Source organism: Furipterus horrens, unplaced genomic scaffold (genome assembly GCF_987537825.1).
Source record: "Furipterus horrens unplaced genomic scaffold, mFurHor1.1.pri manual_scaffold_17, whole genome shotgun sequence".
NCBI classification, from domain to species: Eukaryota; Metazoa; Chordata; class Mammalia; order Chiroptera; family Furipteridae; genus Furipterus; species Furipterus horrens.
This window is the reverse complement of record NW_028327187.1, coordinates 57393566-57420612: the sequence shown is the minus strand read 5'-3', so window position 1 is coordinate 57420612 and position 27047 is coordinate 57393566. Positions and strand designations below refer to the sequence as shown.

At 41.5% G+C, this 27047-nt stretch overlaps 1 protein-coding gene and 1 pseudogene across 1 annotated transcript; both read right to left on the bottom strand.

Moving 5' to 3' along the window:
- Positions 1-2680: 2680 nt before the first annotated feature.
- LOC149991065 (transcription elongation factor A protein-like 5) lies at positions 2681-3145 on the bottom strand (annotated as a pseudogene).
- A 15564-nt stretch (positions 3146-18709) lies between these two features.
- LOC149991064 (protein BEX1-like) lies at positions 18710-19770 on the bottom strand. Its single transcript, XM_090264421.1, has 2 exons — positions 19694-19770; positions 18710-19341 (listed from the first exon to the last, which is right to left on the bottom strand). The coding sequence occupies exon 2, from the start codon at positions 19334-19336 to the stop codon at positions 18950-18952; it is 387 nt and encodes a 128-aa protein (XP_090120547.1). The 5' UTR covers positions 19337-19341; positions 19694-19770; the 3' UTR covers positions 18710-18949.
- Between the last annotated feature and the right edge of the window lie 7277 nt (positions 19771-27047).

Genomic DNA, 27047 nt, shown 5'->3' with positions numbered 1-27047 from the left:
TCATTAAAATGTCCATACAACCCAAAGCAATGTATAGATTCAATGCAATCCCTATTAAAATACCAGCAATGTATTTCACAGACCTAGATCAAATACTTCAAAAATTTATATGGAACCAAGAAAGAGCTCGAATAGCCACAGCAATCTTGAGACAGAAGAACACACACAATAGGAGGACTCACAATACCTGACATCAAACTATACTACAAAGCCACTGTATCAAAACAGCCTGGTACTGGCATTAGAACAGTCATATACATCAATGGAACAGAATAGAGAGCTAAGAAATAAACCCAGGCCTCGATGGTCAACTAATATTTGACAAAGGGGGAAAAAACATAAAATGGAATGAGAAGAGCCTCTTCAACAAATCCTGCTGTGAGACTGGACAGGGACGTGAAAAAAAATGAAACCAGACCCCCAACTTATGCCACACACCAGAATAAACTCAAGATGGATCAATGACTTAAATGTAAGATGTGACAGCATAAAAATCCTGGAGGAAAACATAGGCTGTAAAATTTCAAATATCCCACGTAACAATATTTTCACTGATAGATCTCCTAAGGCAAGGGAAATAAAGGAAAAAATAAACAAATGGGAATACATCAAACTAAAGAGCTTCTGCTCAACAAAAGAAAACATTAGCAAGATGAAAAGGGAACCAACCATATGGGAAAGCATATTTTCCAATGATGCATCAGATAAGGGATTGATCTCCAAAATATATAAAGAACTTACACATCTCAACACAAAGAAGACAGACAGCCCAATAAAAAATGGGCAAAGGACCTGAACAAACACTTCTCCACGGAGGATATACAGAGGGTCCAGAGGCATATGAAGGAATGCTCAACATCACTAGCCATCAGAGAGATGTAAATAAAAATCACAATGAGATACCACTTTACGCTAGTCAGAATGGCCATCATCAACTAATCAACAAACAGCAAGTGCTGGCGAGGATGTGGAGAAACAGGAACCCTGGTGCACTGTTGGTGGGAATGCAGAATGAAACAGCCACTATGGAAAACAGTTTGGAATTTCCTCATAAAACGTAAAATGGAACTGCCTTTTGAACCAGTGATTCCACTGCTAGGATTATACCCGAAGAATCCTGAAACCCCAATTCAAAAGAAATATGCACCCCTATGTTCATTGCAATGCTGTTTACAATAGCCAAGTGCTGGAAACTACCAAAGTGCCCATCTGTAGATGAGTGAATTAAAAAACATTTCCACAATGGAATACAATGCAGCAGAAAGAAAGAAGTAACTCCTGACATTTGCGACAACATGGAGGGAACTAGAGAGAATTATGTTTAGCGAAATAAGCCAGGCAACGAAAGAAAAATACCATATGCTATTACCCAGTACAGGAGACTAATGAACAACACAAACAAAGGAACAAAACTGAACAAGGAACAGAGTAACAGTTATCAGGAGGAAGTGGGAGGGACGGAAGGGGGTAAGTAGGGGAAGTGTTTAGCAAAGGAACTAATATAAATAACCCATGAACATGGACAACAGGTTCGGGATGGACTGTGGGAGAAGGGGTGGGCTGGGTGGTGGGTAGCAATGAAGGAAAAAGTGGGACAATTCTAATAGAAAAATAACAAAAATAAAATTTAAAAAAAAGTATAACATGAGAAGATGGGCCTTCTTCACAGTTCATCAAGGAACACAGTAGGGATTCAACTCACCAGAGACTCCAGGGAAATCAAAGGAGCTTTTTTACCTCTAAGATTCCATCCCTTTAGGAGCAGTGGGACCCATGAGAAGAGGCAGAGTGCCAATCAGGCATGGAATTGCTCCGGAGAGTGTGACACCTACCCCTCAGCTGTCTGGACTTACTCTGTGCAAAGTTGAGAACAACCTCACCCTCTTCCAAATATCTTACAGGGTTCTGGTCCTGCTAGTACAGGAGAGTGGTAGGAGCCAGTCCAACACAGCTCACACAGTGTCTCATCTGATTTCCACAGCCCTGGAAGGCAAGTTTATACACATTTCATAGATGACAAGAATGTCCCTTACAGCAATGGATCCATAACTGTCTGGTTGAGTCCTCTGGCTTTAAGTCCCAGAGTTAATGTGAGTTTTATGCAAAATTTCACATCATGACAACAGGAATTAGAAGTGTCTCCACTACCTTCATAAACTCACTGAACAGTTATTTTGATTGCTTGGTATTTTCCTACTTAAAAATTTATTATTATTATTTATATTACAACAAAAGTAATGTGTTTTTTAAGTAAAAATGTGGAGATAAGAGAAAGTGTAATTTCCTCCACTGTCTTTTGATCTACTGTTCCATAGTTTTACTTGCACATGGATGTATTATGTAACAATTTTTTTCCAAAAAATGAACTAATGCTGTATATGTGGTTCTGAAAACTGTTTATTATTATTTTTACAAAGGACCATGAACATTTCTTTCATGCACATGGGAGGAAGTGCCCTACTGAGACTGAGAGCACTGTATAGTTGGAACAAAAGGCTGCTGGTAAAAAGAGTGACAACCTAAAGCAAATTATCACCTTAAGGTTAGAGCACATTGTCTGGCAAATGCCCACCAGGAAAGCAGGGTTGGAATAGTCTAATCAAAGATATCAGAATTTATGTCCAAGGGCATTAAAGATGTGGGATATCATGTAAGCCCCTCTGGCCCATGCCTCCGCCCCTCACTCCCCTGACACCCTGTTGGCCCCTTGGACAAATGGATCCTGTACATCTCTTTGCATCAAGTGAAAACCACTTGTTTTCTAGTTTTTCCTTGTCTCTTCCTGAGCCTTGACACAGTTCCACATTCTCTCATCAGCTCCTCACTGCCCAAATGCCTTTCCCATAAGTCCTCCTGATAGTCCTTGGGAGAATCATCTGTTCTCCTGTTTTTTGCTTTGCTTCCCAGGGCACGTAATCTTCAGCTAGGCGCTTTTCACCTGCCCATGGCTGGCTTTCTGGCTTGGCCTGGGGTTCTGGCTTGTCCTCGCTATGTGCTTTTCCCTCACCTTCAGACTTGCCCTGCTTTTCTTGTTTCCCCTCATCATCTGGCTATCTGAGTTTTCTTCAGCTTCTATATCTACTTCATCTTCTGGCTTTTCCTCATTTCCCAGCTTTCCTTCATTTTCATTGTGGAGTTTTTTCATGTTAATATATCCCCTCCTTTCCCTGTCCTAGGAGGCAAAGAGGAAACAAGGGAGACTGGAGACTCAGGTGATGGAATACAGGTCCTGATAGTTGATACTTACCTTTTTTTTTAATTGATAAGACCCATAATATTTATTCCCTAGAAACAATGCTATAAATACCAATCAGGTTCTCCCATTTAATCTACAATGATTAGATTAAATAGCACTAAAGTATAAGCCTGAGCTCCTCATAACCTATTTCTTTATTTTTAAATAATTTTTAATGTGCTTTATTGTTTATGCTATTACAGTTTTCCCAGTTTCTTTTCCCTTTGTTCCCCTCCACCCAGTGATCCCGCTCCCTACATTTGTACCCCCAGTCCATGCCCATTGGTTGTGCATATAGTTCTTCTCAAAATCTTCCTATCTATTCCACTCCCTCCTACTATGCTTCTTAATTCCTGTACCATCTCCCTCCCTTTCCCCCCTTCCCGCTCACCACTGACCTCCCCCCAAAATGTTCCCCATACCTATAATTCTTTTCCCACTCTCATTGCCTACTTAGTCTCCCTTTGTTTCAATTCCCTAGTTTCTGTTGTTGGTTGTTGTGATACAGTTTTCATTTTAATGTTCATAGTTTTGATCCTCCTTCTAAACAAGTCCCTTTAACATTTCATATAACAGTGGTTTGGATCTGATGAACTCCTTCAGTGTTACTTTGTCCTGGAAGCACTTTCTCTGCCCTTCTACTCTGAATGACAGCTTTGCTGGATAGAGTAATCGTGGTTGTAGGTTTTTGCTTTTCATTACTTTGAATATTTCTTTCCAGTCCCTTCTTGCCTGCAGAGTTTCTATTGAGAAATCAGCTGATAGTCTTATTGGGACCCCTTTGTATGTAATTCTCATCTTCTCTCTTGCTGCTTTTAAGATTCTTTCTTTATCCTTAATTTTTGACATTTTGATTATAATGTGTCTTGGTGTGATTCTCCCTGTGTCGTTTTTTGGGAACTCTGTGCTTCCTGGACCTGTAAGTCTATTTTCTTCCCCAAGTTAGGGAAGTTCTGCTTCATTATTTTTTCACATAATTTTTCCATTTCTAGTTCTTTTTCTTCACCTTCTGGCAGCCCTATGATTCAGACGTTGGCCCGCTTATAGCTGTCCGATAAGTTTCTGAGCCTCTCCTCATTTTCCTCACTTCTCGTTTCCTCTTTCTGCACTGGTTGACTGTTTGTTCCTTCCCTATGTTCTGATTTGTTGATTTGATCCCTGGTTTTCTTGCCCTCACCACTAGTTTCATATGTGTTTTTGTTCATTTCAGCAGGACTAGCCTTCATTACTTCCCCATCTTGCTTAAGATCTGCTGATACGTTTGTAAGCATTCATATAACCAAAGCTCTGAACTGTGCCTCAGAAAGATTCCCTATCTGCTGAGCTGTTAGATTAGATATTTGCTGTCTGTCAGCTGCGTCACCGGCATCTCTATCATGATCTGTGCTAGCCTGACCGTTTTGTGTTTATCTTTGCTTCCTGGACAGGGCTGTCACACCTCCTACGCTATAGGGGGTGGAGTCCCTTGCACCCGCCACAACCAGGAGACCCATCTCACCACGCGTGGCATTTTCTGCGGGGGTGGTAGTCCAAGATGGATTCTTGTCGTTCACTCTCTGCTGAGAGACCAGGAGCCTCCTCTTCCATCACCACCCCCTCTGGACCTCACAGTCCAAGGCAATGGAGGTCTGCCTTTCCCAGCTTTGGAATCACAAGCTGATAGGTCTGGTCTGCAACCAGGGGTGCTCCCCAGGCACTTCTTGCCTCCCATTAAATATGGGCATCTGTGCTTACCGCTGTCCTGCCTCCATCGCTGCTGCTGCCATGGACAGCACAGCTTGAACTCTCCTCCCTGGCTTCACCCCTCCAACCTGTCCAGACAAGCACCACTTCTTTATAACTTCATATGTTGGACTTCCACTTATTTTCTGGAACTTCTGGTTATTTCTGGTTTTGTGGTAGTTGTATTACTTCTTAGTTGTGGAGGGAGACGAAACATGTCAGTCTAGGCCTCCATTTTGGCTGGAAGTCTCCTGTGTTTGTTTGCTTCCACGTCCCAGGGAGAGCTGTCGCTCCTACTATGTTGTAAGGGGCAGAGCCTTAAGTATTCGTCAGTAATGGGCGACCTGTTTCACTACGTTGTGGTGCTGGGTGCGGGTGAGGGGTCTGGGAAGAAACAATGCTGCTTGCCCAGCACTTGCCCCTTTTCCAAGCACTTCTCCCACTTCTGCACTGGACTGGCACCCCTCTAGCTGCTGCCCTGGCTGTCTTACCCAGAGTAGGTGGGTCTGTGGACATTCTAGGACCATGGGGGCCCTTTAAACAAGTGGACTCTGCTGAGAGACTGGAAATTTCTGCCTCCACTCCAACCCCCATTGGTTTGCACAGTCAAAAGCATTGAGCCTTGATTTTCCCTGGTGCTGGGACAGTGATCTGCGCAGTCTGGTGAGGAGCTGGGAACGCTCCCCAGGTGTCCCTCCTGATTTTTTAAAACGTGTAACTGCGCTTTCCGGCAGCCTGCAGCTCCCGCTGCTGCTGCTGCCGCCACCACCACACCATGTCCTCTCCACCCCGACTCTGCCCCTCCTACCTGTCTGGATGAGTATTTCTTCTTTATACCTTTGTTTGCTGGACTTCCATGCAGTTTGATTTTCTGGAACTTCTGGTTGTTTCTAGTTTTGAGGTAGTTGTATTCCTTCTTAGTTGTGGAGGGAGATTCAGCATTTCTGTCTACGCCTCCATATTGGCTGGATACTTACCTTTTTGATGTGGGGTTTTCCTCACCCAATCCCAAATTCCAGGTTCACTCCCACCTGTGTATATATTTTTATTTCCTTCCTACTCCACATGTTTTCATAAACCAATCCTGCATAAACTCCCACAGGTTCTTCTCCCTGCATTTATTTGGAGTGTGTTGAGAAGTGTGTAAAAACGGATGTGTCCCTACACTTTGCTCTGACCTTGGCTACACCCATAATAATTTTAATTGGGTAGCCCCAACTTATACTGACCTATAAGAATCCTGGCTTGTTTCTTTTTTCCCTAGTCTGCAGTTGTAAGGCTTATAGAACAACAGACACAACAGCAATGACTATTTCTCCAATTTCAGGGTTACTCTAATATCCTCAAGAGGTTTCACAGATGCCACACCTCCATCTCTCACTTCCTTGTTCTCCTCCCCTATCCTCAGCAGCCGTAAAGCACCATGTTCCTTTAGGGTCCTGACAGTTCATGTATTCTGAGACTGCAATAGGAAAGCTTGGAGGAAGGGTGGCATGTAATGGCTTCCACAACTTCTGCTCAGGCTTAAGTCACCCCTACTCCCAGAGGTCCTGGGACAGTTGCCCTCAGCCACTGACCTGCACTGATCCTGAAGGTCTTTCTTTTCCTTGTCTGGGTTGGTGTTTGCAACCACAGTCCTGCAGACCTGTAGAGAGATAGAATGTGGGATTGAGAAGAAAATGACTGTCAACAGGGGCACTGACCCTTTTTGGACTTAGTTGTCAAAACTTTCCCAGCTCATGTCAATCCTTGCCCTTTTCTCTGGTGCCTCTGATCCCTCTCTGTAGTCCCTCTTTAACATCCTCCATTTGCCTGCCACTGTGCAATGGCAGAGAAAAATTGTTTTTAAATCATTCCTATGTTTCTGAATCCTCCTCCCAAAGTTCTGTCTTGCTTTTTCGTGCACTGAAATGAGTAAGATGCAAGGTAGTGGTATTTAGAAGGCAGATCCTGCTGTGCTCATAATGTCTCTGTCTTCAAAAGTTCTTACCCTAAGCGCCCAGCTAGCACAAAGCCCATCACATCTATGAAAACAGGGCAGAACAACAATGACCAGATCACTCCTGCCACAATCTCCCTCTTCACTTACACAGCAAGACCATATTTTCCTACAATGCAAGAGACTAATTTCCAAACTCAGTAAAATAGTTGGTCTATATTGCCTCCTTTTAACCATCCCTAGTTCAGAAGCCACTTCTTCGCAGTAGGGAGCTTGTCTCCAGTCTGAACGTCTATCACCATCCTCAGCAGCATCCCCTCAAACCCCCCTTTCCACCCCCTATTCTCAACTGACCTCCCACAGCCCACAATTTCCAGCTCCAAGGTGGGGAACAGACACAGACAACACAGTCTTTACCTTTTCTGGAGTCTGCCACAACCCCCATCCTGAGTCCTCAGGCTGTACCTTCCTCCAGGCGCCCCGCAAGGATCAGTCCATTTTCTCACCATCCTCCACCTCATGCACTCTCCCTACACCAGATGTATCCTGACAGCCTGCCTCCTAGGAGGTCTTAACTGGTACCCATTTTCAGTACCTGGCCCCTCTCCATCTCCTTCTAACAAACCCTCCATTTCTTGTGCCAAACAATGTCTATCGGGGAAGGAGTAGAGAGAACTCAGTCCTAGACTTGCTCTGGTGTTTGCCTTTTTGCAACCTCCACCTAAGGGGTCTGCAGGTGGCAGCAGATTTGTAGCCTTCCCAGGGAGATGCTTCCTTTCCTCACCTTTCCTTCTGCCATAACTCTGCACTTATCCGGAGAAGTTAAATGATACTCAGACCTCTCCTCCAACACTCACTCAATTCTCTGCACCAAAATGAATGGAGGTGAGAGGGAGTTGGCATCTGGAAAGCAGACCAGATTTTCTAGCCTCTGTCTGTTATATCCCCTACCCCAGAGTCCACCCCCCCTTACCTTGTACCCACCTGCAGGGCTATAGGGCAGTAGGCCTCTCTGTCCCTCAGTTTGAAATCTCTCTTTCTTCACAGAAATAGGAAACTGGTACCTGGAGGAGAGGCACTTCTGCACACATCGGCTCCTGATCATTTGAGGGAAATCTCACTGGTGGGCTCAGGTCCCTTATTCCCCTACTACTAGGAGAAAGTGCATCAGGAGCCAGCCCACTTCTCTCCTTCACTAGCTCCAACCCCCCCACCCCCGTTCTATCTCCTCCCCTCACCACTTGAGGCCCTGTTACTCATTTTATCCTTTGCTAATCCTAGAGGTCAAATGTGGCCCCTTCTCCCTATGATATGTGTTCTGTTTTATCAGGAAAGGGCTGAATTTTCTCCCTGAGTTACTGGACATTGGCATGCTTGAAGAATTTTTTCTTTTTCTTTTTTGGTCTTGGGGCACTTATGCCTTGAATCTACTTCTCCACTCAGCCATAGATGTTCATTCCTCCTGTCCTCTGGACCTTCACATAATAGGTGCAGGGTGGATTATCAGATAAAGAAGTGGGTAGTTGAAATATTTTATTTTCTTAAAAAATTTTTTTTTCAGTTTTACTTAATTTACTACCCTCATCATGGGCTACTTTTATAAGAAAAAAATCAAATAAAGCTATTTTCATTTGGGAGAAAATGTGTTTAAGATAGAGGGGAAAACCCACAAGATCCAAAAATTCTGAGAGTAAGTTAAATTCATAATATTAATTTTTACTATATAAAAATTTTGATTTGCCAAATACAAAATGTTTTTAATTTTCATAAGTAGCTGATTCTGTCATGTTCTACTAAAAATACATGTATTTAATGTTTCCAAACAATTGCTGAGTGTTAGGTAGACTTGCTATAATCTAGTGGCCAACACAATATTATTCTTGAAAATTTGGTCTATGGCTATTTTCATTCAGAGATTTAGCTGTGAGCAAAGGCAGTTGAGGATCTAAGAGACATAGACATGGTTTGATCTTCCTTGCCTTGTCAAGAGGGAAGGGATATGCTATTTCCCAACCCATTCTCACCTCCCAGGGCCTCACATCATTTGTATTTAGGCACCTAACAGTTGATCACTCCAAACACATACATGGAAAGGTGACCAAGATGGTGACCTGAGCAAGTACCTTTGGCTCATCCTCTCCCTCCCCCAAATTCCCACAGAAGTCATTCAACCCCAGCAGAGATGGGAATGCTGTTCTGACAACTGGAAACTAGGACAGATCGCTTCTAGACCCCTCAGTAGAAGATTTCCATAAAAACTGAAAAAGTGATGGTGAGGGTGGGGGGAGCTTTCAGACCTGCCTGCTCTCTACCCTATTCACAGTGACAGATGGAAGCTTCCTTGACCCTGCTTACCACCTGACTTAGGAAATGCAGCCTGCTGGGTCACTCAACTCCAGTATCTTCACCTTCGGGGCACCTAGAAGGAGCCTAGCCATCCATGCTACCAAGTTTCTGCCTGCCAGTCCACATTCACCCTGGCACCCTCTCAGCCAGGTTGGGCCAGTGTAGAAGGAACACTGACATGCTGGCCATACTGATGGACCTAAACCAGGTGTTCTCAACTGAGGAAGTCTACTGACCACCTGAAATGGTATGCGTTGTTGAGTCTGTGTACTTATTAAGAGATCTGCACTCTAGGAACCTGAGAAAGCCTGATAATGCAGAGGTTGCTATCATGAATAAGCAGAAGCTACAAAGCAGGGAAAGAACAGAGAGGGGAAGGAGAAAATGCTATTTGAAATGAAACAGAAAGTAGAATACACAAATAGTAGCTGAGTCTTCTTACAAGGAGAGCACTTACTTCTTGGGTTCAGGTATTCTTAACTAGAGAAACCTATTAACCCCCTGGAGTTATATTCAAAATGATTTACACACAAGTGTGTGTGTATGTGTATGTGTGTGTGTGGTATGGGAGGGATAGAAGCTGTACATTTTTGCTGGGCTTGTACATTTTCCTAGGATAGGGTCTATTGTTTTCATTAGATGTTCAGTGGGGTGTGTAATATTTAAAAAAGTGAAGTCCAGCTGGCCTAGAGAATATGCTTTCTTAAAATTTTCAATTGCAGTTTACATTCAATATCATTCTGTATTAGTTTCATATGTACAGCAGAGTGGTTAGGTAACCATGTACTTTACAGAGTGGTCCCCCAATACTTCAAGTACCCACCTGGCCTCACACATAGTTATTATCATATTATTGACTATATTCCCTATGCTGTACTTTATATCCCTGTGACAATTCTGTAACTACTTATTTGTACTTCTTAATCCGTTCACCTTTTTCACTCAAATCCCCAACTTTCATCTTCCCCTTCTAACCTCTGGCAATCACTAAATTCCATATCTATAATTGTTAACTTAAGCATGTTATATAAATGAACTTACCATTTGAGTTTTTGATAGCATAGTTTTCTTGAGATTCATTAAATTGTTACACACATAAATAGTTCATTCTTGCTTATCACTGAATAGTATTCCATGATATGGATGTATCAGAACAAGTTGTTTAATAATTCACTTGTTAAAGAACATTTGAAATTTTCCACCTTTTATTACAAATAAACTGTTTTTGAACAGTTGTGTGCAGTTTTGATTATATTCTGAATACTCTCATTATTATGAGATGATGGATCCTACTTGATCTTATTTTTTAACAGGCAGTTCCCATGTTGAGGTGTAGCATAAGAATTGGGTGAGTCGAGTCTGTATGTTTAGCTCTATCCTGGATCCTACAGACCTGACCTGGCAAAAAATGCAGGGCTGGTTCACCCTGCATCATGGCAGATGCATGGCAAGAAAGTTCAGCTTTCCTATTGGCCCTGTGGACACTTCCTTGGTGAAACTGAGGCATTAACTCTCAAGCCTCCTTTGCCTTTAAGTAGGGGTGGAAGGTCAGGTCTCCACTGGGGTGCTTCCACCAAGAAGAGTGCTAACGGAGGGCTGACTGGCACCAGCTTGATGGCTTGTTGTTTCAGGGCAGCTCAACCTTCTTTTCTGGCTCCACTCACACCAAGGGAGGAAAAGGAAAATGCTGGGTGCCAACTAGCTCCACCTTCCACCCCCTTGATGCCAGATACATACTCAACTCCCCATTAGATCCTGCTGAATTGATGAGGAGATGAAACCTAGTGGTTACTGGCCCAACTAGCCTTATTCAGTCTTACTGCTGTTGGCTAGGAGTAGAGGCTTAGATCACCCCTGGACCAGTATGATACTACTCTGAAGAGATAGACCACTATCTGCATCAGTTAGTTCCTCTTCAATCCTACCAACACTATCTGGATAACTCTCTGATTCTCCAACCTAGATACCATTGGTAGGACTAGAAGTGAACTAATCTATTTCTGCCCAGATGATGCAGTGGTGAGTGAAATGAAGCAGAAGATCAGCTCCCTCTTGCCTCTCATCCCAAACTGCAGGATTGGGGAGTCAGTTTTTCCTTGGCATTTTTCTAGATTATGGTAGTGACAAAAAAAATTCTAGCAAAATAAAAAAAATTCTCCATTGAAATGATTATATGGTTCTTCTATTTTATGTCAATATGGTGAGTTCCAATGATTTTTAAATATTAATAATTGGGATAAACCTTACTTGGTCATGGTGTATTGTATTTTTGGTACTAAAGTTTTGTAAAAAAAAATTTATATATGTTCATAAGGAGATTGGTTTGTAGTTATTTTTGTAATATAATTGCCTGGTTAGTTACCAGGGTAATTCTAGCCTTGTAGGGTTATTGGGGAAGTACTCTCCCCTCTTCAATTTTCTGGAAAATTTTGCAGATAATTGGTGTTACATTATCCTTAAGTGTTTGGTAGAATTACCTGTAAAGCTACCTTGACCTACAGGCTTCTTTGTAAAAAGTGTTTAAATAGGGGAAATCCAAGTGCAAGCTGGGGAGGGGGACACGGGGAAGAGCAGGAACAGGAGAAAAGGCTAGGAGGCAAGAGAGCAGGTGAGGTCTGGAAAACGCCATAGTTTACTACAGGAAGCATGAAGGAAAGAATGACGAAGATGATTCTGGCTTAAATATGGCTGGAAGTTAACAAATATTATTAGAGCTGCAGTGTGAAGAACTGGCAAGATAAAGTAAGGGGGTGGAGGGAAGTGGAGGAGTATATAGGACAGATAAGTGGTGATGGATGGAGACTTGACTTGGGGTGCTGAACACACAATATAGAGATGATGTGTTATAGAATTGTGCACCTGAAACCTGTATAATTTGTTAACTAGTGTCACCTCAATACATTCAATGAAAAGGGGAAGAAAAACCATAAGAGGAAGGTTTGCAGTAATCCTGAGAACAGCTTGCACCTAAACAAGGGTAGTGAATATAGAGAAATAAATGGGTTTGAGAGATGTTTGAGAAAAACTACATAGGTCTTGATGACTGGTACATTTGAAGGGTTAAAGAGAAAGATTATGGGTCCAGGCAACTGGGAAAGGGGATAAATTTGAGGACAGAGAAGAAAAAGTTCATTTTGGGACTTCTGGCCAAGATGGAGGCATAGACAGACATGCTGCGTCTCCTTCCACAACTAAGAAGGAATACAGCCTCCTCAAAACTAGAAACAACCAGAAGTCCCAGAAAATCAAACTGCATGGAAGTCCAGCAAACAAAGATATAAACAAGAAATACTCATCCAGACAGGTAGGAGGGGCGGTGACAGGGCAGAGAGGACGCTGTGTGCTGGTGGCAGCAGCAGCAACGGCAGCTGCAGACTGGCAGAAAGTGCAGTCACACATTTTAAAATGTCAGGAGGGATACCTGGGGAGCATTCCCAGCTACTCACCGGACCTCACAGCTCACTGTCCCAGCACTGGGGAAAATCAAGCCTCATTGCTTCTGACTGTGCAGACCAATGGGGGTTGGGGTGGAGGCAGAAACTGTCAGTCTCTCAGAAGAGTCTGCTTCTTTAAAGGGCCCCCACTGGTTTGATTCCCAGTCAGGGCACATGACTAGGTTGCATGTCAGGTCCCCAGTTGGGGGCGCAAGTTAGAGGCAACCATACAGTGATGTTTCTCTCCCTCTTTTTCTCCTTTCCCATCTATCTAAAAATAAATGAACAAGTAAATAAATAATTTTTTAAAGGGCCCCCACAGTCCTAGAACGTCCGCAGATACACCCACTCTGAGAACGATGGCAAAGGCAGCAGCTAGAGGGGCGCCAGTCTGGTGCGGAAGTGCGAGAGGTGGCTGGAAAAGGGGCAAGTGCTGAGCAGGCGGCATTGTTTCCTCTCGGACCCGTCACTCACATACAGCGCCACAACGTGGTGAAACAGGTCGCCTTGTACTGACGAATCCCTAAGTCTCTGCCCCTTACAATGTAACAGGAACGACAGCTCTACCTGGGACACGAAGGCAAACAAACACAGGAGCCTGTCAGAATGAGGAGACAGAGAAGTATGGCCCAAAAAGGGGAATGGATCAAGGTTCCAGTGGGAGAGCTAAACGACAAAGAGATAGCCAACCTAACAGATGCAGAATTAAAAGCACTGATGATAAACATGTTCACAGGCTTGACAGATATGCTTGAGTATGGCAAACGCATAAGAGAAGAAGGGAAGGCTATGCTAAGTGAAACGAAGGAAAATCCACACAAAACCAATGGTGAAGGGAAGGAAACCAGGGTTCAAATCAATGGTTTGAAACATAAGGAAGAAAAAAACAGTCAACCAGTGCAGAATGAGGAAGCAAGAATTGAAAAAAAATGAGAAAAAGTTCCCAAATTTTGCAAAGGAGATGGACATTCAGGTCTGGGAAACATGGAGGGTCCAGGCAAGCTGGACCCAGAGGGGACCACACCAGGACGCATCATGATTGAGATGCCAAAGGTGAAAGATAGAGAGAATCCTGGAGCAAGCAAGAGAGAGGCGGAGAGTTGACTACGGTGGGGTGCCTATAGGACTATCAGCTGATTTCTCAGAGGACACTTTGCAGGCAGAAGGGGACTGACAAGCGGTATTCAATGTGATAAAAGGCAACCCAGAACCGGAATTACTCTATCTAGCATAGATATCATTTGGAATGGAAGGGCAGATGAAGTGCTCCCCAGACAAGGTAAAGCTAAAGGAGTTCATCATCACCAAGCCATTATTATATGAAATGTCAAAGGGACTTACTTAAGAAAAAGATCAAAACTATGAACACTAAAACGACAACAAACACAACTATCAACAACTGAATCTAAAAAATAAACACAAAATCCAACTAAGCAAACCAGAATAGGAGCAGATTCATAGGTGTGGGGTTATCTGGAGGGTTATCAGGTGGGAGGGGGAGAGGGAGAAATGGGGATATGGTTCAGGGATTAAGAAGCATAGTCGGTTGGTACAAAATAGACAGGGGTAAATTAAGAATAATGTAGGAAAGGGTGAAGCCAAATATCTTATATGCACGACCCCTGGACATGAACTAAGGGGGATGGGATTGCTGGAGGGAAGGGGGGTACTGGGTGGAGGGGAGCAAAAGGGGAAAAAATTGGAACTACTGTAACAACATAATAAATAAAGTATACTTTTTAAAAAATGTTTAAATAAAATCTCCAATTATTTAAGCCATCAAGCTTTCATTTTAATATATATGTTTAGTGCTGTAAATTTTCCCTTGATTACTTCTTTTGCCCATCCCACAAATGATCATATGTTCAGTTTTTCTTTTCACTCAGTTCAAAGTCCCTTATAGTTCCCTCTTGACTTCATCTTTGGGTTATTTATTCATGTTTATTTGATACTAATTTAAATACTTGGAGATCTTTCTGTTATTAGTTTCTCATTTAATTCCACTGTGCTGAGAGAACATACATTTTGTTATTTGAGTCCTGTAAACATTACTGAGACTTATTTTATGATTATCTTGATAAATGTTTGATACACATATGAAACACACATTCATTTTATTGTCATCGGTGGCAAGTTTCACAACTGTCAACTAGGTAAGTTGTTTCACAGTGTTCTTCAAGTCTTAAATATACCTGCTGATTTTCTGTCTACTTGTTCTAATTTTTAGAAAGGGTATTGAAATCTCTGTAATTATGGACTTGTCTGTTTCTCCTTGCGGTTCTATCAGTTTTTGTTCCATCTGTTCTGAACCAGTGTAATATGTAAATTTTTAAGATTGTTATGTCCTCTTGACAAACTCACCATTTAAAATTATGCAATGACTTTCTATGACCATAATATCCCCGGTATTATTCTTTGCTCTGATAGCTCTGATAGTCACTCAAGCTTTGTTTTGATACTGGTGTTGATTGTCCCTTCTTTTCCATTCTTGTGCTTGTAATCATTTTCATCTTTAAATTTAAAACAGGGCTCTTATAGGCAGCATATGTTTGTGTCTTCCTTTTCTATACAATCTGATAATCTCTGCTTTTTAACCAAGGTGTTTAAACCACTTACATTAATGTGACTATTGACATTAATATGTTTGGGTTTAACTCAAACTTGCTACCTGTTTCCATTTATCCCATCTGCTCTTTGTAATTTCTTTCCTCTAACATTTTTTTTATTGAGAATATTGAAGATTCCATTTTGTCTTCTTTTTTTTTTAGAGAAAGGGGAAGGGGGTAGAAAGAGAGGGAAAGAAACATTGACGCGAGAAACGTCTTTAGGTTGCCTCCTGTATGTGTCCAACCAGGAACCTGCAACTCAGGCATGTGCTCTGATGGAGAATTGAACCAGCGACCTTTTGCTTTGTGGAACAATGCCCAACCAACTGAGCCACACAAGTCAGGGTCCATTTTGTCTCTTATGTTGGCTTATTAGCTACATTTTTCATGGTTGTTTTCAGGTTTATAATATGCATTTTTAACATATCAGAATCTACCTTTAAGTGATATTAATGTATAGAATAAGAACTTCAAAACTGTGTACTTTCATTCTCCCTCTCCTGGCCTCTGTGCAATTACTGACACGCATTTTACTTCCACATATATTATCAGTCTTACAGTACACAGTAATCTGGGAGCAATCACAAGACTCATTTGTTTTCCCTCTTTCAGGGAACTTGGTCCTCCACTATCTAATGTTCAACAATTGAAAACTGTTATTTCATATATTCTGTCCAGGTTTCAGTTGTTTAAATTAGGGAGGTAAATCCAGTCCCTGTTACTGCATTTTCATTTGAAGCATCAATGTGGCTTGATGTTTTAAATAATAGTTAATCATGAAGGCTTTAATTCACTTCTAAACAAAGATAGCATAGCATTTCCTATGCTATCTGGCCTTCCTGGATGAGTTCAGTGTTTGTGTATAATCCCTGCTCTGCCTCTGACTAAAAAGTTCAAACCGTACTGCTTTCTTTGATCACAAGGTGAACCTTAAGTTTATTTTCTGAATTTCAATTAAAGGTCTTGAAATTTTTCAGAAAAAAAACCCTCATTATTTTTATTCAAAAGTAGATGTTACCTGCATTATTAACTCAATTTTGTTAGAAAGACATAGGATTTAAGTGTGTACACCTGTTTATCATTTGCTGAATACCATTAAATCCATACTTGTTTTTCATTCATAAAGAACTACTAGTTATACAGGATGTGTTAAAACCCCAATGGCCTAATTCATATCTACATCTCAAACATTTTTTGAACACTCTTTTAAGAACCAAGGTTCACTGCTTTCTCTTTGCTAGATTTTTAGTCATTTATGGGAAAAATTTGTCCCTTTTGAGAATAGCAACTCTGAGGGAGAAAAGGTGGCTGGCCACATAACATATGGAAATGATACAAATAAGCAAATGCAGCCAGAACCTTAGATATGGCTGTTCCTTCCAGGGAACCTCATGATCTGTTCCCTTATTGCCTTTTGCTCACTTTCTGATGGTTGTTAGTTGCCTGAGCATTTTACATGGAGCCTGACCACTCACATACTACTCTCTCAGATACCCACCTCAGATCCAGAGATTCTGTTAAGAACCAAGGGAAGTTGGTTAGCAGAGGGCTCTCTCTCCAGGAACTAGAATCTTAAAACCCACCCTTCTGTAAGGTTGACAGGGCACTTGGATCTGTCTGTACATGGAAGAAATGTACATTTTTCAGGGCATATGCATGTCTAACCTATCATATGCCATAGGTTCACATGTGATCTTCCAGTTTCTCTTCATGAAGGGACTGATGAATATCCTTCAGTGAAGGCAGAATGCTTCTGTTTGCCATAGTAGCTGGTGCTACTTTTGGCAATCAAGTGTTAAGAAGTCTGATAGGGCATAAGCTTCTCTGTTCACCAGTTTTCCTTCAACTGTAATTTTTCTCTTTATAAACTGCTGTCGTGCACAAATGTGCCTGTATCTCAAGCACCTGGAAAAGGGAAGGCTTTGGAATTACTTAAGCATCTGATTCATGATGTCTAATATTTGCTGTTATATGACATTTTCACCTGTCTATTCACTTCTCCCTTTGGTTTCATAAGTGTTATTGCGATGTCATATTTTAAAGCAGGAGTTGGCAAACATTTTCTGTTAGGGCTAGATAATAAATATGTAGACTTTGAAGGCAGTCCATACAGTTTATTTGGCAACTACTTAATTCTGCCACTATAGTGGAAAACCAGCATATGTAAATTAATAAGGCTGTATTCTAATGGATCTTATTTCTGGATATCAAATTTGAATTTTATAGTTTATATGTCATAAAAGTCTTAATTTTTTCAACCACTAAAATCTAAAAAAGTAAAAAAAAAAAATTGAAATAATTAAAAATGTAAAATTTATTCTTAGCTTGTTGTCCAAAAAGTTAAATAAGCTATTTTTCTCATAAGCTATGGCTTGACAACTTTTGTTCTAGAATCTCCTGTTTATTTCCACAAGACTGTCTTCATACATAAAATGTTTTCACCTACTTAGCACACTCCAAGGCAACTGTTATTTCCCCAAGTTCTACTGGGATACAAACTCAATCATCCTCTTTTGGACTTCCTCCTCATAAAGATCTCCACATTTGAGTGTTCACTGAATTCACCAACATAATCTCCTGATATCCAACTCAGTAGAGCTAATTCTTTCTATTCACAGGTTTCCAGGGGCTGGTGTGAGGAGGAACTCTCTCAAAGTAAGCTGTGTTGCCTCACACATCTCGTATGTCTAATGAACTAGGGAGGTTGCTTAGAAGAGAACTACACCTAAGGAAAGAGAACCAGAGAAGGTCTTTCCATGACACTAAATAGAGGGGATTCTCCCACTTTTATAAAGGTGGATTTAATTCACTGGGAGTTCAAGAGAAATTCAGTGTGACTTGCTCAACTTGAAGATTCCTGAACATCAATACTCAGGAGAGAATAAGAATGGGGCAAAGCTGCAGATAAATGGAAGTATTTACCCCTTAACTCAGGGAATTTTTTTTGTGAGTATAGGATATACCTGGTTTTCAGAAATTCCCCAAATAGCTTAAGGGAATATCTAAAGGGTTGGGTCACGTAGATCACAGTGGGAACAAGAACTTGCAAAAAACACTTACAAACTTATAGCCTTAACAAATACCCACCACAGTCCTGGAAGATGATTATTATGTTCATATAGATAAATATAATGATCTTTAAAGAGATGTGTCTCATTATTTAAATGGACCCAGAGGTAAGCTAAAATTGAGATTCTGACACAAGTGTTCAGTGAACACTCAGATTGTTTTTTATCATGTGTCCAAGCTCTTCCATTAGGTAATAGGTGTTTGGTTTTGAAAAAATGAGAAAATATAGCTAAGCAAATAAAAATTATTTACAATTCTACCATAAAGGAATGAACACTTTATAAACTTTTTACTTCAGGTATTCTTTGTGGATTCATATATAAAATACATAAGATTTGAAGTAAAAAAGAATAGAAAGTGCTTTTTAAACTGCTTTATTAACTTCACAATATGTAATGAGCATCTTTCCATGCAATAGGTAAAACTTCCCTGCTGACAGAAACTTACAAATTGGGTGAAACACATCATTCAATTAGAAGTCGGTAACAGAAGACCCACAGGAAACACCACCAAAAGGTTTACCACAAGGTACATCACGGACATGTAAGTTAAGGAAGCAGTTGTGTCTCCCTATTAACTTCAGGGAAATCATTAGGATTCAAGGCATAAGGCAAAATTCATCGTGATGGTCATTGTGAGGGGGGTCAGTGCTAACTGCCCGCAGACTATGACTTAACTGCTTTCCTCGCAGCTTTTCCATCAGCTGTCTCATATCACCCCCAATCCTTTCCCTGTTCTCTTGTCTCATCCTTGCCTGTGGCTCTCCAAGCCTCTGACCCCCGTCCCACCTATACTGCAGGATGGGTTGCCTAACACGGAACCGCCTACGGTTTCCTCTAGGCACACAACATTCACCAGCTTCCAAAGGGAGAGCCAAGGGCTCTCCTCTATTAGCATCTTGTTCCTTTTCATTCTTTTTTCCATTTTCCTGGTTGGCATTTTCCATGTTGAGAATTTTTACTGCTTGTTCCTCTTTGGACGCCATTGCTCCTGGGAGATGAGAGATGAGAAGGGACTTTTACTGGTGGACTGATCAGCACCGAGGACAGAGGCCCTACTATGCACCTCTCCTGATCCAGACCTCTGGATCTCAAAGGCTTTTTAAAATTGCGTTTTTCCCACCTGAGAGGCTCCCTACGCCCTCTAGGGGGCCACCAGTCCCAGACCCCCCCCCCCTCTAAATCCCCTCCCTTCCCTCGACCCAAACCCACCATTTTCCGTGAGATCCAAGCCCGGGCTTCTGTGAGCACCAAAATGGAGGACAGGGTGGGGGTTGGGGTAAGCACTTGGGGGTCTCAGGCTCTCCACTCATCCTCACCTCCGCCCCACCCCCTGCACCTACCTGGGCCTATCCTTGCTGTCCGCTCCTCCTCCCGATTCTCGCAGCGAGTGCGCCGCCACGACACTTGGACCCGCAGACCTGCAGGGGCAGGGGTAGGGGGTGCAGAGGCTGCTGCAGTTGACCGCTGGGCGCCCGCCCGGCCACACGCCCGCCCCCACGCTGACCACCATTTTCCACACCGAGATGATGGGGGAGGGGCTGGCGGCCGAGAGGCAGGTGTTTCTGAAGGGGGGTCGCCTTGAGCCGTCCAGCCGTCCCCCAGGGAAAAGCTCAGCGTTTTCTGCACACACACGCAGGGCCTCCTCAAGGTGTGGGGGTTGCAGCCCGACCCTCCGGAAGGCTCCACCGCTCATGTCCTCTCTCACCCCAACCTCGGGGAGCCGCTCGGGGTCTCTTACCTGCTCCCCCTCCGCCTCTGAACCTTGGGCTCCCCTGGTGCACGCGCCCTCAGGTCCAGTGGCAGCAGGAAAGGAGAAGAGTGCCAGTGCCCGCCGACTCTGACGCTGGAGCTAGGCGAGCGGGCAAGTAAATGTAGGCTGGTCACGTGAGGACTTCGTCACAGTGAGCGGTGACGCCCCGTCTACCCCCTCCAGCTCCGCAGGGTCACGTAGAACCCTCGGCCAGCACACCCACCCATGCCCGCAGCCCTGCGGTCCTTTTAACCTCGTCAGCATGGGCTCAGTCGCTGTCCCTTCTTTGTGTGTTCCTGGGCCTTTCTCTACTGCGAGGGATGGGCAGTATGTCCTCGGGAGATTGTTGTCCAATCCCGCTACCTCTCTGAGGACTTGCTTTTTCCTCCCCAAGCTCCCAGGACACGCCTCCTTCCACCTGCTGTCCTTTCTGCTACCAATGTTCTCCATTTTTCTTTCAATAAAATGATAGTATAAATGTGTCAGGAAAAAAGCCCAGGAGAGTGGATTTTTAAAAATGCTTTGTTTTTATTTTATTTTAGAGAGAGGGGAAGGGAGGGAGAAAGAGAGGGAGAGAAACACCAATGCGACAGAGAAATATCAATTGTCTTCTACAAGAGCCTAGCCAGCCACGCAGCCCACAACCCAGGCACGTGCCCTGACAGAATCGAACTGGTGACCTTTTAGTTTGCCAGATGATGCCTAATTAACTGAGTTACGTATAACAGGCAAGAGAGTGAATTCTTAAAAATTCTTAAATTTCTCTGTTCTATTCCTTTTATATTAAACAAAAAAAAAAAACAATATACTTTTATAAAAAAAGAGATAGTGTTTTTTGAAAAACAGTATTAAAGTTAGAAAAAAACCCAACCACCTGTCTCTTCTGCTCAGTCATTATGTAAATATAGACTCTATAGGCAGCTACTCTTTTAGAACTTTGAAAAGGAAATGGCAGCTGATGGCTCTTCTTGTGAGGAGCCCCTGGATACATGAGGCCCTCCCATGAGGTCAGCCAATGGTTGTGTAGTGCAGCAGAGCCTTGTTGGATTTTCAGAACTCAAACAAAAACTTCTTTACGAATTTCTGGTTTAATAGGCGATAAGTATGTCTTTATTTGCAAATCTCATGATTGTGTATTTAGAGACTCCTTAACAGGTCTACAGTAAGCCTAGTATAGAACAAAGGGTTTCAGTTATAGATAGATATACAAAAACTCAATTGTATTTCTCTGTGCTAGTAATGAATAAGTGGAAACTGAAATTGTGTGTGTGTATAAATTTTATGATAGCTTCCAAAAATGTGAAATACTCAGAGATAAAATTTTAGAAACCTCTACAATGAAAACAAGAAAACCCTGCTGAAAGAAACTGAAAAAAAAAAAAGGGAAAAAAACATAGTCCTGGATCAGGAAAATTAAGATATCAAGTCTCTACAAATTGATCAAAATCAAAATTGCACCAGGTGTCTCTGTATAACCTGACAATCTTATCCCCAAATTTATATGGAAATGTAAAAGACCTAGAATAGACACAATAGTTTTGGGGAAAAAATACACAATCTAGAGAACAGCATTATCTGACTTTCAGGCTTAAGATGTAGTAATAAAGGTACTGTAGTAGTAGAGTGTATAGACACTGGACTCAACAAAATTAAAAAGTTCTGCTCCTTGAAAGACGTGGTTAAGAAAACTAAGTGATAAGCTGGGAGAGAATACTTACAATACATATAACTAACAAAAAGTTTGTATCCAGAAGATATATAAAGAACTCCTAAACTTTCTCAATAAGAAGGCAAACAATGCAATTAAAATGATAAAAAAAATTTGAACAAACACTTCACAAAAATACATGTGCAAAATGTCAATGAGCTCATGGAATCATACAGAATGCACACTTTTATTTCTGATATCTTTCTCTGAGTATAATATTTTTTGAGATTCATCTGTGTTATTGCTTGACCACTAGTTTGTTTCCTTGTACTGCATAATCTGTAACTATATAAGAGTGTGTATATTCATTCACTTGTTAATGAAAATTTACATTGTATCCATTTGGGAGTTATCACAAATGAAATTGTTCTGAACATTTTTGTACAAATCTTTTTGAGAAAAGATATTTTGAATTCTGTTTGGGAAAATTTATAAGAGTAAAATTTCTGAGACATGGTAAATATAAGCTTAACTTCTCAAGAAAATGTCAAGTCTTTCAAAGTGGTTGGACTTCTTGCTGGCACTGAATGAGAATTCCAGTTGTTCCATATTGTCATCAAATATACTTGGGATTGTCAGAGTTTTTAATTTTAGCAACTTGATGGGTATATACTGATATTTAATTCTGTTTTTTTTTTCACATTTCTCTAATGATTAGTGTGTGATTAAACATATTTCCATGAGCTCATTGACATTTTGCACATGTATTTTTGTGAAATGTTTGTTCAAATCTTTTGATCATTTTTATTACATTGTTTGCCATCTTATTGAGAAAGTTTAGGAGTGTTGTAGACCTCCAACCAGCAGGGTCCACAGCGTTGTGGATGAAATGAATAAATGCACACGGACTGCAAGAATCCTGTGGATAAGAGGGGGCAAAACTGGCCACTTTCAAGAGGAGAAAGCGCAGTTTGCCCCTGCCTCAACAGGGTTTTATTAATTATTTATGTGAATTACATCCAAGAAAGTTATGAATCAGTGTGCCAATTATTGCCTTATACGATTATTACTTTTATATAACAGAGAAAAGAATGTTACACATGCATGAATGATAAGGATAACTCGTCTAGCCACATCCTGTTCTTGAAAATCAGCCCAGAATATGTCCTAAAAAACTGCTTCAAGGTTACACGCTGAACATCTGTTGTGCTCAGCCCAGGATGAGGGGGTCCTTTAGCAGAAAGAAACCTTTGAAGCTGTTATAGAAATGCAGACCTGGTTCCCACGGGACAACTGGTGAGTGGAGCGGGTCCTGTGTGCCACCACGCTCCCATTGGTTTTCCAAATCTGGGCCTGACCTACATTTGCCACCACCAAGCATCCTGACTTCCCATATAGGAGTTCTTTATATATAATCTTCTGGATACAAACTGTTTGCCAGTTACACGTGTTGTAAATATTTTCTCCTAGCTTCTCACTTAATTTTATTTTCTTAAGTATATTTTATTGATTATGTTGTTACAGTAGTTAAAATTTTTCCCCTTTGCTCCCCTCTGCCCAGTACCCTCCTTCCCTCCATCAATTCCATCACCCCCCTTAGTTTATGTCCACGGATAGTGCGTATAAGTTCTTTGGCTTCACTCTTTCCTGTATTATTCTTAATATTCCCCTGTCTATTTTGCACCAACCGATTATGCTTCTTAATCCCTGAACCCTATCCCCATTTCTCCCTCTCTCCCCTCTCAGATAATAACACTCCAAATGATCCCCATACCTATCATTCTGTTCCTATTCTGGTTTGCTTAGTTGGATTTTGTTTTTACTTTTTAGTCAGTTGTTGATACTTGTGAATTTGTTTTCATTTTAGTGTTCATAGTTTTGATATTCTTTTTCTTAGGTAAGTCCCTTTGACATTTCATATAATAATGGCTTCGTGATGATGAACTCCTTTAGCTTCACCTTGTCTGGGAAGCACTTCATCTGCCCTTCCATTCCAAATGATAGCTTTGCTGGATAGAGTAATCTTGGTTGCAGGTTGCCTTTCATCACATTGAATACTGCTGGCCAGTCCCTTCCTGCCTACAAAGTGTCCTCTGAGAAATCAGCTGATAGTCCTATAGGCAACCCCTTGCAACCAACTCTCTGTCTCTTTCTTGCTGCCCCAGAACTCTCTCTTTATCTTTCACCTTTGGCATCTCAACCATGATGCGTCCTGGTGTGGTCCACTCTGGGTCCAGCTCACCAAAGACCCTCCGTGCTTCCTGGACCTGTATGTCCATCTCCTTTGCAAAATTTGGGAAATTTTCTTCCATTATTTCTTCACACAAGTTTTCAATTTCTTGCTCTTCCTCTTCTCCTTCTGGCACCTCCATGATTCGGATGTTGGCACGTTTAAAGTTGTCCCAGAGGTTCCCAAGCCCCTCCTCATTTTTTTTTTCAATTCTTGCTTCCTCATTCTGCACTGGTTGACTGTTTGTTTCTTCCTTATCTTCCAAATTATTGATTTGAACCCCAGTTTCATTCCCTTCACCATTGGTTTTATGTGGATTTTCCTTCATTGCACTTAGCATAGCCTTCCCTTCTTCTCTTATGCATTTGCCATACTCAAGCATATCTGTCAAGTCTGTGAGCATCTTTATCACCAGGGCTTTGAATTCTGCATCTGTTAGGTTGGCTCACTCCTCGTCGCTTAGTTCTCCCACTGGAAACTTGATCCATTTCCCCTTTTGGGCCATACTTCTCTGCCTCCTCATCCTCACAGGCTCCTGTGCTTGTTTGCCTCTGCATCCCAGACAGAGCTATTGGCTCCTGTTATGTTGTAAGGGGCAGAGCCTTAGGGATTCATCAGTACAGGGTGACCTGTTTCACCAGGTTGTGGTGCTGTATGTGGGGGAGGGGTCTGAGAGGGAACAATGCTGCCTGTCCAGCACTCGCCCCCTTTCCAGACACCTCTCCCATTTCTGCACCGGACTGACGCCCCTCTAGCTGCTGCCCTGGCTGTCGTTCCAAGAATGGGTGGGTCTGAAGACATTCTAGAACTGTGGAGGCTCTTTAAACAAGTAGACTCTGCTGAGAGACTAGCAGTTTCTGCCTCCCTCCAACTCCCACTGATTTGCGCTGTCAGAAGCAATGAGGCTTGATTTTCCCTGGTGCTGGCACCATGAGCTGCTAGGTCCAGTGACGAGTTGGGAACACTCTGAGGTGTCCCTCCTGACTTTTTAAAATGTGCGATTGCACTTTCTGCCTACCTGCAATTGCAGCCACTGCTGCCACCACCACACCATGTCCTCTCCACCCCGGCTCCACCCTTCCTACCTGTCTGGACGGGTATTCTTTATATCTTTGTTTGCTGGACTTCCATGCAATTTGATTTTCTGGATCTTCTGGTTGTTTCTAGTTTTGAGGTAGCTGTATTTCTTCTTAGTTGTGGAGGGAGGTGCAGCGTGTCTGTCTACGCCTCCATCTTGGCTGGAAGTCCTTCTTACTTAATTTTCTTAACCATGTCTTGGTTCATTTATTAAAATTCTAATGATTCTATAACATTTTAAAAGAACCAATATTTGAGTTTGTTAATTTTTTTCTGCTTTTTAAAAAAATCTATTTTTTGTTTTGTTGTTTTCTGCCTTTATTGTTACTATTTCTTTCTTTTTATTTACTCTGAGTACAATATACTTTTCCCCCTAACTTTGTTTATGGAAATTTAGTTCATTGATTTTAAATCTCTTTTCTTTTCTAAATAAGTATTAAAAACTACAGATTTTCCTCTAAGCACTGTTTTAACAACATCTCCAAATTTGATGTGTTATCATTGAATTTGAAATATTCCTAATTTGCCTTGTGATTTCTCTTTTGACCCATGAATTGTTTAGAAGTGTTACTTCAAATATTCGTGTATTTTCTAAATATTCTGTGTTTCTAATTTTAATTAATTGATTTTTGTAGTCAAAGAACATACTCTGTAAGTGCTATTCATGCAAGTCCAGATAGCATAGAAAGCCTCTCTGGTTAAAGGAGGAATAAAGCCTTCCTATTTAAAACTAAGCCAACATAGGTTCTTTTGAATTGGGGAGAGCAAATGGGGGGGGGTAATGGGACACCTGTAATAGAAAAACAATAAAAAATAAATGTAAAGAAATACATTTTTTCAGATATTAATAAAAAAATAAAAACCTAAGCCAACAGAACTATTTTTTTCTAATTGTTTTTTCTACATGAAGGTTGTACTAATGACTGAGATGTTATTCTGGATATGTTGGGGAGGGTATTTTTAGATGTTATTAACATTTAAAATTAGTGGAGTATGAGTAAAACAGATCACTCACTGTAATGTGGGTGAGCCTCCTCCAATCAGTCGAAGGCCTAAAGAGTGCAATAGACTGACTTCCCTCAAGCAAGAGGCAATTCTGCTAGCATATGGCCTTCAGACTTCAACTGCAACATTGGCTCTTCCTAGGTCTTCAGCCTGCCAGTCCACCTTGCCAACCTTCATAATTGCATAAGCCGTTTCTTCAAAATAGATTTACATATCTACCTATCATCTATCTAGAATCTCCTTTTGGTTCTATTTCTCTGGAGAATCTGATTAATACAGGTATCTATTTTGATTACCCTAGACTGGAAGTCTCCTCTGACCACTTTTCCTCATTCTCAAAATGGTTTTGGTGGCCATTTTAAAAATATATGTTTTAAATATTTATATTTAATTAAATGTAAAATATTGCATCTCAAGTTGTTTCAGGAACCCCCACACTGTCAGGTATTCAAGGATACTCACTCAGCATCTATTTTTGATGACCATCAAGGAGCTGTTAAGAAACCTAGCTGTGTTCCCAGAAGAACAAGCTAATAATTAAGGTAAATGGGCATGGAAGAAAGAACACAGGCAGATACACTGTTCTATGTATAATCTTGAACAAATACCAAATTCTTCATTTGTAAGATGTAAGAAACAATCTTTACCTCATAGGCTGGCAAGAGGTCACATGGGATAGCCCACTGGCCTACACTACCTTTGAACAGTATGCTTGGCATATAGCGAAAAATCATCAAAAGTGAGGTTCTCATAGATCTCTAGAGGGTGAATACCATATCCTTGTAGTTGGCTCTTGTGTTCTCCACACCTGCCCATCTACGTCCAAACTGACACATATCAGTAGACATACAATAAATCTTTGTGACTGCCTTTCATTGTGTTCTGAGGGTACAAGGACCTATCATTCCTCTAATTCCATTATCCAGGGATAGCAAGGTGGACAGTATGGTATATAATTTTTATATTTTGTATTCTTTCATATTC